At 36.8% G+C, this 17,295-nt stretch overlaps 1 protein-coding gene across 9 annotated transcripts in view; it reads right to left on the bottom strand.

Moving 5' to 3' along the window:
• LOC111248245 (calcium-activated potassium channel slowpoke-like) overlaps window positions 1-17,295 on the bottom strand; it is a 112,700-nt gene that overhangs the window by 70,914 nt on the left and 24,491 nt on the right. For all 9 annotated transcript variants that reach the window (XM_086977304.1, XM_086977308.1, XM_086977306.1 and 6 more), the window contains 7 exons: window positions 12,741-12,832; window positions 8,006-8,116; window positions 5,351-5,456; window positions 3,314-3,466; window positions 3,029-3,171; window positions 2,510-2,635; window positions 742-900 (listed from right to left, as the gene is read on the bottom strand). In XM_086977304.1, coding sequence (XP_086833430.1) covers window positions 742-900; window positions 2,510-2,635; window positions 3,029-3,171; window positions 3,314-3,466; window positions 5,351-5,456; window positions 8,006-8,116; window positions 12,741-12,832 — 890 coding nt within the window. The remainder of the gene's footprint in view (window positions 1-741; window positions 901-2,509; window positions 2,636-3,028; window positions 3,172-3,313; window positions 3,467-5,350; window positions 5,457-8,005; window positions 8,117-12,740; window positions 12,833-17,295) is intronic.

The raw sequence follows: 17,295 nt of genomic DNA, 5'->3' as shown, positions 1-17,295 counted from the left end.
CTCGGTTCTCTAGATGTTTAACAATTACGGCCTAGACTATGTAATTACCCCGCAAAAAGCCATTGTGCTTAGTTTGCAGTTTACTCGTACAAGAAGATCAAAAGATGCTCAAGATAAATAGCAAGAAGACATAGCTGGCACTAACTCGTTTTACTAATACCGCAGACAATATTTCTTTCGCGTAACGTTACAACAGTTGAACAAAACTAATACGAGGCAATATTTTAAATCATCTTACAATGTTTGCCCAAGCAGAGTTTGAAAAACTCTTCTAGAAGTCTTAATGAGATAGGTTTTACACCTCAAGAAATGTCCGCGTTCGGTCAATACTTTCAAAGGATTGGCAGATGGCCTTTGAGAGGCAGTCGATATTTGGCCCAAATTGCCATTTTGTAACAACTCCCACTTATAGTAGGAAACCGCGTTCTACCCTAAGTAACTTTTTGCCCGAGTGTACAAAATCCATATGCGTATCATTATAGAGGACAAAACAGCAACGACTCTTTATAGTAAACCTATCTTCATCGGAAATTCCGGATACTTCAAAAGGAAGCGCGAAAGAGTAAGTAATGGCAAATAATTATATTCTACGGCTCATAAATGGTATATTGATTACAACTACTCTGTGAAAATATTGCTAAAAACATTATGTTTGTTAAATTATCTAAAACTGTATTCGAATCTCCTGAATAAGTTGGCCCTTTTCTCAATAATACATAAAATAGCGAACAGTGACGGTACCGTTTGACCTCGTCGGCTGACTGGGCGATGAAGAATCCTTGAGTATTCAAAGTGATTTTCACCTTTTTCTTGGGGTTAATAGCAATCTTGGACTCGGAAGAATCATCCGAATGCACCTCAATCGCCAACAGGAGCAGCTTAAGTTTGACGAAGCAAAGTCTGTAAAATGTGTCAGAAAATAATTTTAAAAATTTCACAATAGTACAATTCGAATAATCTTTTCTGTACATAGAGCATAACATCGATCTCCTGTAAAAGTCTTAACTGCAAATTTATAAATATTATGCCGTGGTGTAACAAAGGTTTGAGTTTGATTTATCAATTTATTTATTCCAGCTTAACGAAAACATTTAGGTTTAGTATTGCAAAAGCAGTGTTCGACATGATCTTCATTGTCAGAACTACTGTTAACAATTTCGAGCATTGAAAAAGTGGTAAGCTGTCTACGCGGAGTTTGGAGACTAGCGCTACGTTAGGTTTAAGGGCAACTTTCACGTAAGTTCTTAAAATAATAATAATGCCATATATGATAAACCATATATGTGATCTGGCATTATTATGAACAAGAATAGCTTTGCCTTGTCTTTAGAGTCCTTTCAAATGGATACCTTCGTCCCAGTATACATGTTCTTGTTGACCATCTTACCCTTCTGAAGCATTTTACAGTGTTTGAAACCATTTAGACCCTCCAAATGTAAATTATTATATTATTTATTATTATAATAAATTAGTTTTTTTTTTTCGGATGGAGATCTGACTTAGTCCTAGGATTAGTTGTATCTTTCGCAGCCTCTTCTCGCCACTCGTAACAATTCCCAACAAAAATTTGACATTATGTGTGGATCGATGGACGAGAACTATTGAGAGAAGGGTGAATTTATGGAGCATCTGGGCTTTAGAATGGTGATGAAATTTTGTACATTCAAGACGGCTGCTGATAGTCGGATGATCACATAGCCCTGGTCAGTTAAGGAATTGTTTGCCATCTGAGATTCTCATGGTGACGCCTCCAATGACCGACTATGAGTGGAGTGCATCCTCTAGGTCCGAGATACCGTTTTTGAATTTATTTTCAAGCAAAATTCATTGCGTATGGGTTTAGAAAACGTACACTTTGTTGTTTACCAGAAACGCTCACCCTTGAAGTCTGAACTCGACGTACAATTCTATTCATCTTACGTGAACTACAAGGCGCTTATGGAAGAAAAAGCGCTTTTGAACGATGTATGAAAGTAAGGAACCGGTAAAGAGGTAAAGGGAAAAATAAACTTAAGAACTTTCTACGTAACATAATCTCTTAATTTAGAGATATAGTTTACCTTTTACGATTTTGATCATTAACTGATGCCGTTTGAATATTCTTATAGATATAAGCAAATAGTGTTTTTTTTTTGGCTTTACTTAGTAACTCAGTTTTATATATTTTTAAGTGCTAAGAATATGCTATCAAGTTAATAAGTACTATATATCCATTACTGTTGGGTCGCTAGTGATCTTGCTTTGGCAGTTGTTTCGTTTCGGACTAGACTCAGTTCGGAGGCTAACTCGACTCGAAGAGGAAGTGGGTGAACGTGGGTACGAGTTATAATAAAGCAATTGGTTAGATCGAGAATAAACATATTTAATAAAGCTTAAGAGTATGAATGCGCGTAGAAATAAAGTATCAGTGCTTCAGGCACCTGCGTACCCAAACCTACATCCGGTAGGAGTAAATTATAGGTGCATTGTTCGTGTCGTTAGGGGTATCGTACTCGATAATAATACTTACTCGGCCGCCTGTGGGAAAGTCATCCCGGTAAAGGAGGCGGCAAGACTCTCGGTATACATCTCCATGCCCGTGCCACACAGGTAATCGTTTTGCCATGCAGGCATATCGGGTGACGTCTTGTATGACCTATTGAATTAGTTTCGAATTATTAAGCATCTAAATACAATACTAACAGGACATAGATAATAATTATTATTATGTGTGCTAAATTAGGAGACAGAACATTCTAGATCACAATGGAGTTCTACAGGGAGCGATGATGTTAAAATGTTATTTGCGCCATGTAAAACAGCATATTTTCGGAGTAGAAATATTGCAAAGGTCACATACAATAGAATTTTGCTTGGGCCATTTTGGAAAATGCTCTGCCTACGTATTTCGGTGGCGCCGGGATGGTTCAAATAATAATAATCTAGATCTAGATTTGAAACGTATGTTAATTATATTCAAATCTATTTTGATATAATATAAATACGTTTTTATTAAAAGTAAATAGGTAATATAATATATTTAGAATACCTCATAGCGAATAAATTGGCCATCATTGTGGAGAAACCCGGGGCTAGGCACGATTGGGCAATAAAACCGAGTTTTAGTTCGGACACGCAGATCACGTCGTCTCCGCGTTTCCAGTTCCAGCTGGGGATGTTCAGCAGATACGCCTGAAACGGTCAAAGTATAGTCACAATAAATAAGTTATAATCATAAGCGAGCTTTTTCATGAAATTGATCTTTAACAAATTAAAACAACTCACATAGCACACAATCAATATCTTTGTGTTTCTATTCGACACACGTACTGACCTTATTATGGTACTGCATAAGTTGAATGATGACTCTAATATCATCGGAATAATTTTTGATCGAAATCACTCGCATGATGTTGGCGGCGTCTTCGGCGTCGGGGTCCTGGCAGTACTTGTTTGCCAGCACCAAACATGCATCTGCCTCGTGGACCTATAACACAAAAACATTAGACCAATACGACGGCACCAATAAATCAAACAGACCTCAGAAATAAAGAAATATGGATTTCATATATGCGGCTGTCAATTATTTACGATAGTTGCAAACTTCGTCTTCCTATACGTATCGTTCAAAGCGTAAAGTTCTCATCATCAAACAGGATTGAACTTTTTTTTTAGTGATTTACTATGTTAACAATGTTTTAGATGTCATCAACTTGCGTGTGCCCAGATAGATTAGAATCGCAGACTTTGGCCTTAGATCCTTGCAGTACGGCCTATTCTATCCTTTTAGGAAGGGTTCGTTGAAAACGTTATAGACGTTAAAATTATGACACCGCGATAACAGCCAAATAAAAATGAATACGTCAGGTTAAAGTTCACGTAGTAACAAATATTCGTATTTTTATAGAAATTTTTTTTTCTAAAAAAAAAAACAAGTTGTTTTAAAATGTAAAAAGCAGCAGCATTTCGTGTTGTTCGCACTAGCTAAAGTGGACGTTTTTTTTTTTATCATAAACTATTTATAATTTCTGTGGTAAATATAGCTGTTATGTAATCCAAAAAATAGTAGGTAAAATAGATTTTCACAGATAATGTTTATTCTGTTGTTTTTACTCAGTTTTTTAATTATATTATATATGATGTAATAGACAAGGTTGGTTGGCTTTTTAAACTATGTTAAGTTGCATGGAGGAAAGCTGCAAATTGCTCTCCTTTTCTCTCTATGTGTATATACATTGTTATGGCCAACAATGTAAAGAACAAACAGCTGTTAGTTATCATTGAAAATCTAGAAGCCTTAACCGCTAGTTGACGTATTAGCAGAAACCGAGCAACGGCTTAAAGTTTGTAGGAGCGTTTAAGTCCGCACTAGATCAATAGAAACGAAGAAACTACAAAATCGAAGACCAGAGCGACAACGCGGAAGCCGCTAATTAGAGTCAGTCAGTTGGAAATTAGAGACATGCCACCCTCGAGGCAATCGTTGGTATCGGTAGCAGCGTCACGTCGTTACCCCTTTGATCGCTGGTGCCGAAGCGAAGGACGGAAAAGGGCGAAACCGTGAAAAAATAATGAAGCTTAAGCGACAAGGAGGACACGCGTGTGCCGTACTGGGAGTAAGAGGCCATAAACCTTACGAAGTCATCAGATTCAGATTATAGTGGTTCTAGAAAGTAAAAGCGTGAAGAACGTGCTATGCACGGAAGTGCAAAAACACCGAACCGTTAGGAGTACATGGTGACGGCCTTCGACTGCTAGCAAGATGGCCATTAAGGAGGTCTTGTAGTAAGGATGTAAGATTACTAGCACACTGAAGGGTGTACACTGGCATGAGGGCACGTGAATGCCGTGTAAACGCAGTATAGCTGGTTACGATGGCCATGTGTTGTTCCCAAGAATGTGAATGAGTTAACAACTGCTAGTTCGAAAGCGATTAGAATATATAAAAATCCTAGCCCTAAAAAGCGCAAAAAATGCCCAGAGTTAATCAAATTGATAAACTTAAAAAGAGCATTAAACATTTTACTTGGTTTATACTATAAAACTCAATTTCCCAATGTGTTTCGCCGCAGGTGTTTGACTTTGTGAAATTATTCATACATTTAGTCCCTCTACTAGTGTGAATTTACCGCATTGAGGGGTATTTGTGTTAAACCCCTCTAGTGTTCTATTAATGGTTCGTTTTTATGGAAGTGAAAGAGAAAAATTCTTCGCAATAGCCGGATAATGGTGCCTCTTAATTCATAAATCTCAATCTATTGTTCTCGAATAACCTTTTCCATCTGCAAATTTATTTTTGCTTCATCCTTATCGTACAAATGTATTCTGTGAAATCCCACAGAATATAATTCATGTTATACGCAAAACTCACCTTCACCCGCTGTAAGTCAATGGGGTTCATGACGCTTCCTTGGAAAAATTCGACAGTCGTAAAATGCCTTTTGATGAGGCCTTCGAGTTCTAGGTCGGGGGGTTTTCTACAACGTAAAGTAAAAAAGGCATATGTTATCAATCTACAATTAAACCAGTTGTATCATGCTGACCTAGTAGATTTTTACTTTAAATGAAAATTTAGCTAAAAAAATACGGACTTCTATTTTATAGCTTGAGAATACTAACGTATGGTACATCACCTGCGATTAACTTTTTTAATTGTCTTACAAAAAAGAGCATTCCTTTTGCCCGCACTCTATTCAGTATTTTATATTGATGAAACAGTTTGATAACTCCTGTGCGAAGCCATCGTTCAAGGCTTCTCTGAAAAATGCTTCAGCGACGGCATAGCATTGAAGTACTATTGTGAGTTGCCCTATTTGCTGTTGAAAAACTCTAGGCAAATGTTCTCAAAATAGCATGCCTTTGAGGAAATATAAATTGGCGTGTGTATTATGTCAGTCACTTTTTAATATGTTTCTATTAAAGTGTTTATACGAACACTGCGTAGATGATGAAAGTTTTTTACTTCTTCTAAAAAACAAGATCTAAATATTGAGCATTTTACTTCAACGGATGCCCTCTTAAAGCCTTCGAAAACTGTCGAAACATAATGTGGCCGTTTGCCACCTTGGAACGTCGGGTTCAATCTTGCGCATCGCCAAAGGTGGATAGTCTGTGGGACTGGGTTGATGCTCACACGCACCAAGTAACTAACCTATTTGAAATGGGTCTGGCTGATGTCAGGGTTTCGTCTTTTATAAAGCTCAGAATATGCAAAAGGGTAAGCGAAATAACAAATACAAATCCTGTATGCGCAAGGCTACCAAACAGTGAAGTCAGGTATCAGAAATCATTACTCTGGCCAGTTTATACTTTAGCATGTCACACCAGTGAGGCCGATAAGACTCGAGACAACCAGATGGTCACTGTTAAACTACCTCTTTTGGAGCAAGCGAAATTTATAGGTGAAAAAGGGTTAGTGAATGAGTAAAAGCCAAAGTCCATCATATCGATACTCGAATTGAAAGACGGTGGCTTTTTCTGGTACATGTCATCCCGAGGGTAGATATTGCATCATTTCTGAATTGATTCAACGCTGCCTGAGCACTGTTTTTTTTTCAAAAGTTCACACTCCTTTAGTGTGTTCCTAAAGGCTTTACGGTAGGGTTAGTTGAGGCCATTTGATACAGTTGTCGTCAGGATTGTGTCGATCCCTTGATTAGAAACGTTATCTTTTTAAAACCGTTGCAGTTGAACTCTTCCTAGTACATTAAATCAGCTTTATTTCACCCATGTTGAATATGTTCTGGAAACGAGCGCCGAATAATTTGTACATATACTAGACAGCACATGCAGAGCCGTAAATGGGTATGTAAATTTGTATAGCTAGATATCTCACTGTTAATATAGCTAGCAATATCGCTTGTATTATTTTCGAATTTATTATAATTTTGCTGTCCATCAATTATTTGACGTTTCAAAGCAATTCTAACAATACAAAACCTGAAAATGTTTATATCAAATATGCTGAGAAGAGGTAAATACGGTGTCATAAATTTCTACACAACCGTTTGTTAACATTGGCCTACAAGCCTTTATACGAATTAATGCACGCATACTTTTCCGTTCGGTAGAGCCACACCCAAAATGTAAGTGTTCTAACCTAATAGAGATATACATAAAGATCATTCAAATGCAAACACTATGCCAGTTTACGTATGCGGTGCTTCTTTCTATAGGACAAACAACCGGCATGGAGCTTCTAAGGCGTCTTCTCCTGGCACATATTTTAAATATTACGCTAACCGTGCGATTTGTATCTGGCTTACGATCAGTCAATCTAGATAATACTTTACAGGTGTACCTGCTTTCAAAATACGTGCAACATGACGTATATATTTGTTCTGTTTTTTTGTTTGACGGTAGTCTACGGGAAGTTGCCATAGATCACAACACCAAACCCGCAATACGTTTTTAGAAAATGATTCCTTAATTTTACTCGTCAGTTGGGTACCTAGTGCAAATCGCGTTTACGGAGCCATGTCAGTAATGCCAACAGTAAGCCCACTTGATACTATCAAAAGGAGTGATAGGAAGAAGCATCACAATGGCGTTATTTTTAAAGTACCGTTGTCGATCTGCCGCAGAACTTGGCTTACACGCGACTTTACTTGCATGCTAAAGCGCTATCTCGATGCCATTTGATTAACTCTGAATGTCTCACAGAGAAGTAGCCAATTCTTAAGGTATACGATAATGCATGTCTAACTAAAAATATGCAATTGCATCTTTTTCGTTTGGGAGCAATAAATACTTCTCTAAATTTTCGTGTTTCGCAGAGTAGATCTCCCGCTCTGGAAACCCAGCTTTAAAAATAATGTTTATGATTCAATATCTCGGTCGCCTAATAATAGAAGTAAGAAGTGCCTGAAGTTTTAAAACAATTCTAAAAGGTAGCGTAGACTACCCTGAAGACACAATATCTTGACTATAACAAGTCATAAAATTACAAAGACAAACCAGGTTACTAAGTGACTTATTGATTAAGCATAGATTTTTGAACACTGGTAATATCACAGTTATGACTCACCGATGCAAAAAGACGACTTCGACGTCAACGTCTTCCCTGTCTTCATGTAGAAAATCTTTTAGAAAATGTGATACCGACTCGTATGTGATATGCCCACAAACTACGATGTGTCTGTTGATCGACAAAAGAAGATTATTGATACAAAATAGATTAACACGAATGAAATGAAACAGCATAGATAAGACGGTATATTTCAGAGAATAAATTATATAACCCATATATTGAGTCATAAGTTATGCATATCAACACGAAATAGAAGTTATAGTTATTTATGTTGTCGCAGAGTAGAGTGACGACATGATCGTTCCGTCGAAAAATGTACGTGTTGAGTTGCATAAATCGACGATTTCCAATATAGAAGAGCCAGTAGTTGCCGTCGAAGATGAATCACCGCAGCAGAAATATAAAATTAAGCACGTTACAAGCCGATTACTTGTACAGTATCGATGCCAAAATGCTCAACTTTGAAAATTAATGAGAAACTATTAATTAAGAGAGTACCGTATTGTCCTCATGGCAACAATAGCTGATGTCGATATTGCTGTGTTGAAGCTGAAGCAAACAAATTTTTGCTCAAAGAACTGACCTGTTATGAGGACTGATACCAGATCGATCGACCTTGTTCAGCTATCGAACAGCAAAACCAATTTGGGGTGTAGTAAAATTTTTTTCCAGCTAACTCTTGGCCTTGAGCGCCTCATAACTTCCGGCTCTGGAGATGTCTAGACACCGCTACAGAGGCTACGAGGTGAATTAAATTAGCCGGATTTTTATATGCATATCTATTTAAATAAGGAATGTTACCTTCAAGAAGGTTGCCTCAATAAGTAACGTTTGAGCTATTATAATAACATCTAACCCGGCACGAAGGTTGTAAAGATTCTAGAAATGTTTCAATGAAACGACAGCAATATCGACATTTGCTAATAGCTGACATAAGCGTAGCCAAAGAAAAAATAATTGCAATAAAATAACACGTCAGCATTTTTTAATTTTATTATCGTTACGAACGAGTAAATGTGAAGACACCACGCAAATGAAGTCTGCTCTTAGATGAGCTACTACAAGTCTCAAGTTGCATTAGGTCTCTCTTACAAAATTAATTTATTTACAGATGATATATCCATATTCCTTTCAATACTTTTAGCCAATCTAGCAGAAAAACGTAAACACTGTACTTTCACTGAGTCTCGTTTGCAGATTGTCATCAATAAAGAATAATGATGAGATGCGTTAGCAGCTGCAAGGATACTGACAAAGCCTAGAGAAACCACATTCGTTTCAAATTCTCATAGAGTATGTCTAATAAACAAAAAAAAAAAAATGCCCTGTATATATTTCCTAATTCTCAGACACGACTCCAAGATACGTGCGTTAGGCCAAAGCTTTAGTTTTTCTTTTACTTAGTTTGTATTTTCGTTCAGACCATGGCTCAGACAAATAAAATTCGGAAATTCACCTTCCACAAACAGACCGAGAGATTTAAGCTGACGGTGAATTGGCTAGTGAGGAGTAGAATGTGGTAGGATCTAGAGTAAAGACGCAATCATCCTCAGGTATTAGTAGACGTATAGGGGGTTTGAAAAGCAACGAAATTCTATCACTAGATAATTATACAAAATAAAAAAAGTAGAAATAAACGGTATGAATTATTCTTTATATTCTGATTGGTTTATTATACTTTTACTCAAGAGCTCGGCGGATTAGTGATTAGTTGTTATAGTAGGTTCATTCATTAGAGAGCATGAAGAACAACATGCATCATGTCAATGCATCGTTCGTATTTTAGATTTGCTGCTAGCATTTATGTATTGCGACTGTTGCTAAACTGTTTGTAACTTGGATAGTGCTGGTCTTTTTTTTTTTTTTAAAGTATTTGTGTTTAGAAAAGCAAGTACAACTGGATACTGTGAAATTAAAACAGCATCAACCAATGACAAGCAGTGCTATGCCCGCAAGCATTTCTTCACAAGCGGGTGTCTCTAAACTACGTTGGATTAACATTATGCTCCAAATCACACTACTAATTTTGTCTTGCTCAGGCAAGCAAGGATATTTGGAACATGTTATATTTTTTCCTATTGGCCAGAGGCAGCATTGTATGACATGACAATGTGTCAAAGTGTTGCTCCGGCAATTCGATTGATAACAAATATAGTTTTCTTTATTATGCTTCTTTATATTATCGGGCAAGAAACGTGTGTAGTATATGTAACAACTAGACCACATTTGGCTTGAAGTGAATAGATCAACATGTTGCAATTTATAGCGTTATAAACGTTTCGATATAGAGCCACATTCAGAGGACATTACTAGAGGTATATTGATACAGTTCGTGCATTGTCGCGGAAGCGTGCTATACGCTTGAACCGCGATTAAAAAAAAATTGGCAAAACATTACTTTTTTCCAAAATGTTTTACTAGTCTAAAACATTTTTCTAGCCAATGTAAGGCGTTCCCAGTTGTGCTCTATGTCGAAGTAATTAGGGGAATCTGGAAGAGCATTTTATAATATCACAATCTTTAATGAAAGAAATTCTTCCAAAAATCAGTGCAGAGAATCACATAAAATGCAAAACAATTTTTTTCGATAGTCCTTTCAGAGTGGCGGCTGCCATAAGGCAATGTGTTTTTATCGGAATTTGGTCGTTTCAATAACTCGCACTATTCTGATATAATAGTAATTTCAGTAATTGTACAAATACAACAGTTAGTCAGCGCTCCATGTCTTTGCATGTCCAGATGAATCAACTCTATTTCGGTGGTAAAACTAACAGCAGCAACAAACGAGCAGCAATACTCCTTGAGAAGCCATATTACTGACGTTAAAGCCATCGGTTTTATTGTTTAATAGAACATAAAAGTTGTTTTAGATTAAATTAGTGGTGCGTGGACGCTAACGTCCTCAGTAACCTGGACATCGTATGCGCGCACGGACTGCGAGCCGTTCGCCTCGAGCATTCCGAATAATCTTTGAGTAAACTTCCAAAGACAACGCTTGTTTATTAATATACAGGTATCAAGAAAACAATTCATTGATAAGAGTTTTCTTTGCATAGTTCTAATGTGTTTAGCGTAAATAGAGGATAAGCCACCATTAGTTTCTATATTAGCCAATGGCGCCCCTAAGCCTTTATGGCACAAAACCAACTCCGCTGTTTTGGCGGACGACAACTATCCATGGCCTTTTTCGCATGACTGTTTCAGCAGGGATGAATAAACCACAATTAAAGCGAAACTTCATTTTTGTGACCTGATAGCCGTTTTGATTTCTCTGACTGAGAAGATCTTGTATCTAGGGGAATATTTAGCGTGTGATTGATTAGTATTACCTGAACTGGCGTAGTGTATTACCTATGATATTGTTTTGTAAAGTAAATGAAATAGTTTATCAGCACACTATATTTACAGGAACCTGGTTGATCTAAACGGGTCAGTGTTCCCTGCCTTGCGCAATAACGATGACATCGCTTGTACATAATTGTATTTTAAAGTCTGTTAGGGAGCTTGAGTGATAGCTTAGTTTCTGGTTCAGTTTAAACTATTATTAAGTGTTTTTCATATATATACTAAGTACGTGACGTTCTAAAACACTACCTGTTTTATACAGTTTTCTAGTAGGTGACTGTATTATTATTAATCACATATCTGAACTGATCGCGCGGCAATTCCTATGCCTTCTTATTTCGATGAAACTGCAGTTATATAGACCTATCATACAGTATCATATCGAACTTGTAGAGTGCAAAGTAGAGAACGTTGAATGTTCTTTTTCAAATACAAGCGATATAATACTGTATTTTGGCGCAGCGAGTCAGTCTTTCTTTCTTACTTGAAGAACGTTCGTGTATTAGTGTGTGTGAGCAAGTGTGTGTATTGGATATGAATTTAGTTAGAGTGGTTCAAAACAAGGACTTTATGAGCGAATGACATAAAAGTGTTAAATATGCACAGAGGAACCAGCAGGAAGGGTTTAACTGGAGGGTTCGAAAACTAGCCCGATTAGCCCATTGAAATACTGGTCACTTCTACGTTGAGTGAGGCCGTAACATACGTTCTGTTAAATGTCGATGATGCTCTTTTAATTAACTGTTTAACATTTTCAGTAAGTCACCTTTAGCTGTTTACGGATTTGTATTTCGCTAAGAACTAAGACGCTTAAATTAAACATGTTTGGCTAAAACATTCTGAAAAACATGGTATAAAACTTTGTGAACGCATGATCTGAACGGATCATTATGTTTAGGAGTCGCTTATAATTTTTGAAAGGAGCCTATGGCAAGGAAGAAGTTGTTTCTTTCTAGACTGATAGCTTTTCTCGCCATTTTTATACCTAACTCTAATATTATGACATTAACGCCTGATAACTTTAGATGACTATTTAGACGTCCGCGGGGTCTATGGTGAGATATACAGCGTTGATAAGTGAAACCTTGAATAATGGTTTTATAGCTTAATCATTTGGGAGCAATTAGGGCTTTTATGTGCAAATCATCTCAAGTGAAGATATCTATAAAAAAGATGACATTTGGCGAGAAAAGTTTCTGTGATTTCTCCCTTAACATTTTAGGCCTAAACAAATTGATTAATTTACCGATTACCCCATTAATTGCAATACTTCTCATAGTAGAAACGAAACGTAAATATACTGATAATTGCTTCGTCGCCTATGATTAATAATAATATTACTATTATTATTATTATTACTATTGAGAATTTCCTTGTGGCTTCCTACCTCCGTCCTCTCTCAGACTTGAATGTTCCCCCGTATTTGGGTCTCGACCCGATGAGGTCGATGATCTCTGGAATGCACCCCGCAAACACGGCCTAAAATGCACACATAGAAGATAAAAGAAGATACGTACAGAAAACGGAACAACGTTTGTCTGGCAGTGATTAGTTTTCTTCACTTGATTCAAAGCGTGTTTAGGAAAGCCGACCATGTGGCGATACTCACTGGAGCAGCGAAACTATATAGCACCGAGGGCAAATTAGCAGACGAAAAACACGCTTTAGCTTACTTCAACTAGCTTATTTCAACAATTACACTTCTTAGCTATGCACTTCAATTTTCCGTGAGTACCGATGCATTGGACTAGGGTCTCTATGTGAGCGCAAACGTGTTCCCATTATATAAAATAAACTGTAACGCGTTAATAATACACCATCAAGAAAATGTTATTTTTTGCTATCATTTTATTTTTTATGCATAAAATATAGCCACATATGTACAATTTCACTATATCGTAGCTACTTTCAAGCAGATTTATTCAAAAAAGAAAAAAAAACATGTCTATCATAATAATTTACGTATCAAACAAATAAGCACGATACTGCTAATCCATTCAAACTATCTGTATGTAGTCCTTATAAAATACCTAATACAAACACTCGAATTGAGTAATGTACTGATTTGAAGTGAATGAAACGCAGGACCCCTGACAGTTGCAATAAACATAAGTTTCCGTCGATATAGAGTATAGCTTTGCGGACTGAACATTTAATATTTATGTTTTGAGCTACTACGTCCAATATCGCCATGTTCAGACTGCTGGTCATTAACATGTCTGCGTTTGGTTCCGAACCAGAAACGTCCCACGCGTTCCTAAGTTAAGCTGGCAACCAAATCACCACTGCACCATTACGGAAAGATGTGGTAACTAGTAATAGAAAATAGTACTATTTCCTCGAACGTTTATACCATATGACATAAAATATATAAAGCTATGCAATAATATAGTCGTATATTCTATGGTAGGCACACCTGCCACAAATATCTAGGACACGTTTTGTTTTTCATTAATATACGCCTAAAACCAGCTTTTTTCTCGCATCGTTATAAATGTGCAAATCTAGTATCTCGGGCTGACTTGTAAAAATCGTACCAATCGCTAAATAATATGAAAATATGTATCGACTTGAATCTCTACTTGAAAGCATCATACATGTTTGTGCGCGTGTGCACGCTGATGCTGTTATCAGCTCGTACGTACGACGCCTCTAATAGAAGCGTTCTGCCATTTTATTCCCGTAAAAGACACTGATCATATCATTTTCCGTCGACACCACAACTAATGAGCCAGCCAATTATAGAAGGATTCATAATTAATCAATGCACGCAGGACGCATCGAACACCGCCACGATATTAAGAGTCAGGCTACCAGGCGATTAAGTGCGCAATGCATCCATCATTTATGAAAGCTATCAAACGTCGTTTTTTATACAATTCCACCTTCCATCTGTCGCTCAAAACAGTCAGGATGTTTTGTGTAATGCGATGAATCTGCTGTGATAAACAGTGAACCAATGCTACTCTGTGACATCTTGCAACTCTGATCATTTCGAAAAGCAACTAATACTAGTGATGTGGAAATTCGAAAAAAAAAAAAAAATATGAAAAAAGTTGGAGCACAAAACATTTGAGTTTCATTTGAACCTATATAAAAGCCGAAACGCGTGCGGAAGATCACGCAACTTTAAGTGAATGGCGCAACTTCACCGCTAACATGTTGAATCGATTCTCCCTAGCAGGGGTTACATCTGTGGCCCACAGATAGGATTTCCCAATTGGTATTGCTCAATACAAAAAAAAACACTGGGACAAAGGTTGTGCTGAAGAATCTGAGTTAGCACGATAACCGATTAACGAATTGTCTGTATCTACTCCCGATATGAATATTTTTAGTGAAATATTGACACTCACTAAAGACGCGTATCATAAGCTGGCCCATTTGCGTGTCTGGAGATGTTCCATAGTAAATCATATGATGATATTCAATTTATGAGTCTCCAGCACCGAATTTGTCACTCCAAGCGACCGAAGCATTACGTATCTGTGAAACTTGTGTCGTCGTAATCTAGAGCCCATATCTTTGCAATATCTCGAGTGATTTTAGCAAATTACCTTGAAAGGCTCATTTCAAACATCATCAATTCAGTAAAAATGTATTTTATTCTACCTTACACTGGTCGTTAGATTTATAAATGCTCAGCCGTAATCTGTAGTATCTCAATAAAAGCCAACAGCGTAGGCAAGCAGCAAATCAGGAGAAGCTGCAAGGCATGAAGTAATTCAAAATAAAAAGATCCTTAAACGTGAATTTCTCACGTACACACAACATATAATAGCAAAGAAAGCGCAAATCATCATCCCAAAAATTCGCTAAGTTTTGAATTATAGCATATACAATATGTGCTTTTTGAAAGCTCTTACGTATCGCTTTTAAGTGGTTATTATACTTTGATGTTTTTTTTTAATATTTAACTGCTTTCATCTGTACATTGTTTTTAGTATCTCACTTTAGACCGCACGCAGCTGTGTAAAATGTCAAAAAAAGCTTTAAGCTGCCCATGCGGACTAATAATATATTATGCCAATACCATTGTATAGTATGTTAATGACTTAAGGCTAGATGAATGACCGAATAACTTTGAAATATGGATCCTTCAGATGTAAATAAAATTCTCGAATTTTTTTTTTTCTGTTTAGCGCAGAAAAGTTTTGGTGGTCGTTTTTACATTTTGAAATTATGAAGCTTACATGGAGCCAAGAAGCAGGGCATCATTTAAACAACTTAATTGACAGACCCGACCAAAAAAAATGAAAGATTATACTTCCGCTTCTAAGAATTATTTTGTGCCCTTAGTTTTTCTTATGTGGCAAACATGAAGGTGCCATACAACGATCCGATTTGCACTGTATGTACTTGGATTTAAATATGAAACATATATTATTTAGGTATTGCTTTTGTGCCTTAGAGCAAATTCTCTCTAATTATTATCAAATAATTAGAAATTCCATAATTAAAATGACAATCCTTCCTGAGTTGTTTAACATACTGGCTAAATGTTAATACATTTCTGTCGTTATTGTGGCTCTAATTGTTATCCTAACGCAGTTGCGTTGTTCGACTTCGGCTAAATTAAGCTTGGAAACCCTGCTTTTTCAAGACGCGTTTCTCTAACGCTGTGCAAAAAGCAATGGTTTAAAAAAGTCGTTTGGGTGCGCCCGTGTGCGTCCCGCAACTGCTGTGCTTAGAGACTTCAGGGCTATATATTTACGTATATCTATGACGAATTTTGTGAGAATAAACAAAAATGGTAGGCAAAAAAATATAACACCTTGCATGTTTTTTGAAATTTCAAATTTAGGATGTTTGACATTTGTACAGATTCCAAATTTTATTATAAAGCTATCGCGAGTTCAACATAAATTCTCATATTGTGATTGTTAGAGATTTGAATTATGTACTTTTATAAAAAGTAATTCTCTGATTTCAAAGTACTTCTTATAAAAATATATAACTTAAAACATAGAAAATTGCTAAACATTCTATACATAGCGTTGTTATCGACACCCTTTGGCGAAACTACCTAATGGTCGAAGTAAAGGTTTTACGACAGGTACGTTTCAAGACAATTATGACCACAAATATTAAAATCCAAATGATTTACAGAGGAGCGTAAAACATATTAAAAACAACATTCAATTGTTCGTTTCTGACCCCTCTTATTTCGCTATATCGAGTAAGTAATTTGTGAAGTATAACATTTTGTTTGTAAGCAGTCCCCTTTAATTCTACCTTCTTTGCGCCTTTATTAGATGGAGGTGTGCATTTCATTACGAGCTACGTGCATTCTCAGCGACAATACACGGCCTTTTCGACCGCAAATGCACATTCAAGCCTTGCTAGCCACAATCCGCGTTTCAATAAAGGAAAAATAATTGTTGCCAGATAAGTACTTTATTTTTGCGCTATTGGGCAAGATGCTGCTACTATTGGCTAGAATAGATAACAATGTCGTCATTAACAAAATATAGTAGTTATCGTTGCTATATGTTTGCCTCTCTAAGTTCATTCTTGGAAATGTATGATGCTACAAGTCAAGACGACAACTCAGCGGGTTGCACGAGTTCTGCGTGAAAAACTTGCACAAACTTCAACTAATTCGAACGGTAACAGCAGTAAGAGCGAGGTGTTAAGCGTTGTACTTTAGTACAACAAATAAAGTCGACTCGTACCTTTGGTGAACGGTGTATAATACCTATCGATTTCTCAGAGGTGCGATGTGGAATAATCAACTCAAACTACTATAAATGGATACCATGGTCGAGCTATGGCTACCGAGGCGAGAACGTCCGTACGCAGATTGCCTTTTTTGACGCAAATAATTACCAAGAGCACGAGTTAGTGAAACATCAATAGTCAGATGGCTATATTCAATAACCAGAATAGCTGACTCGCTTTTTAAGCATAAAGGTTAGCGTAGCATGCGCAGTTGGTACATT

The sequence above is a fragment of the Varroa destructor genome, unplaced genomic scaffold (genome assembly GCF_002443255.2).
Source record: "Varroa destructor unplaced genomic scaffold, Vdes_3.0 BEIS01000001.1, whole genome shotgun sequence".
Classification (NCBI taxonomy): Eukaryota; Metazoa; Arthropoda; class Arachnida; order Mesostigmata; family Varroidae; genus Varroa; species Varroa destructor.
This window is presented reverse-complemented; position numbering and strand designations above follow the sequence as displayed.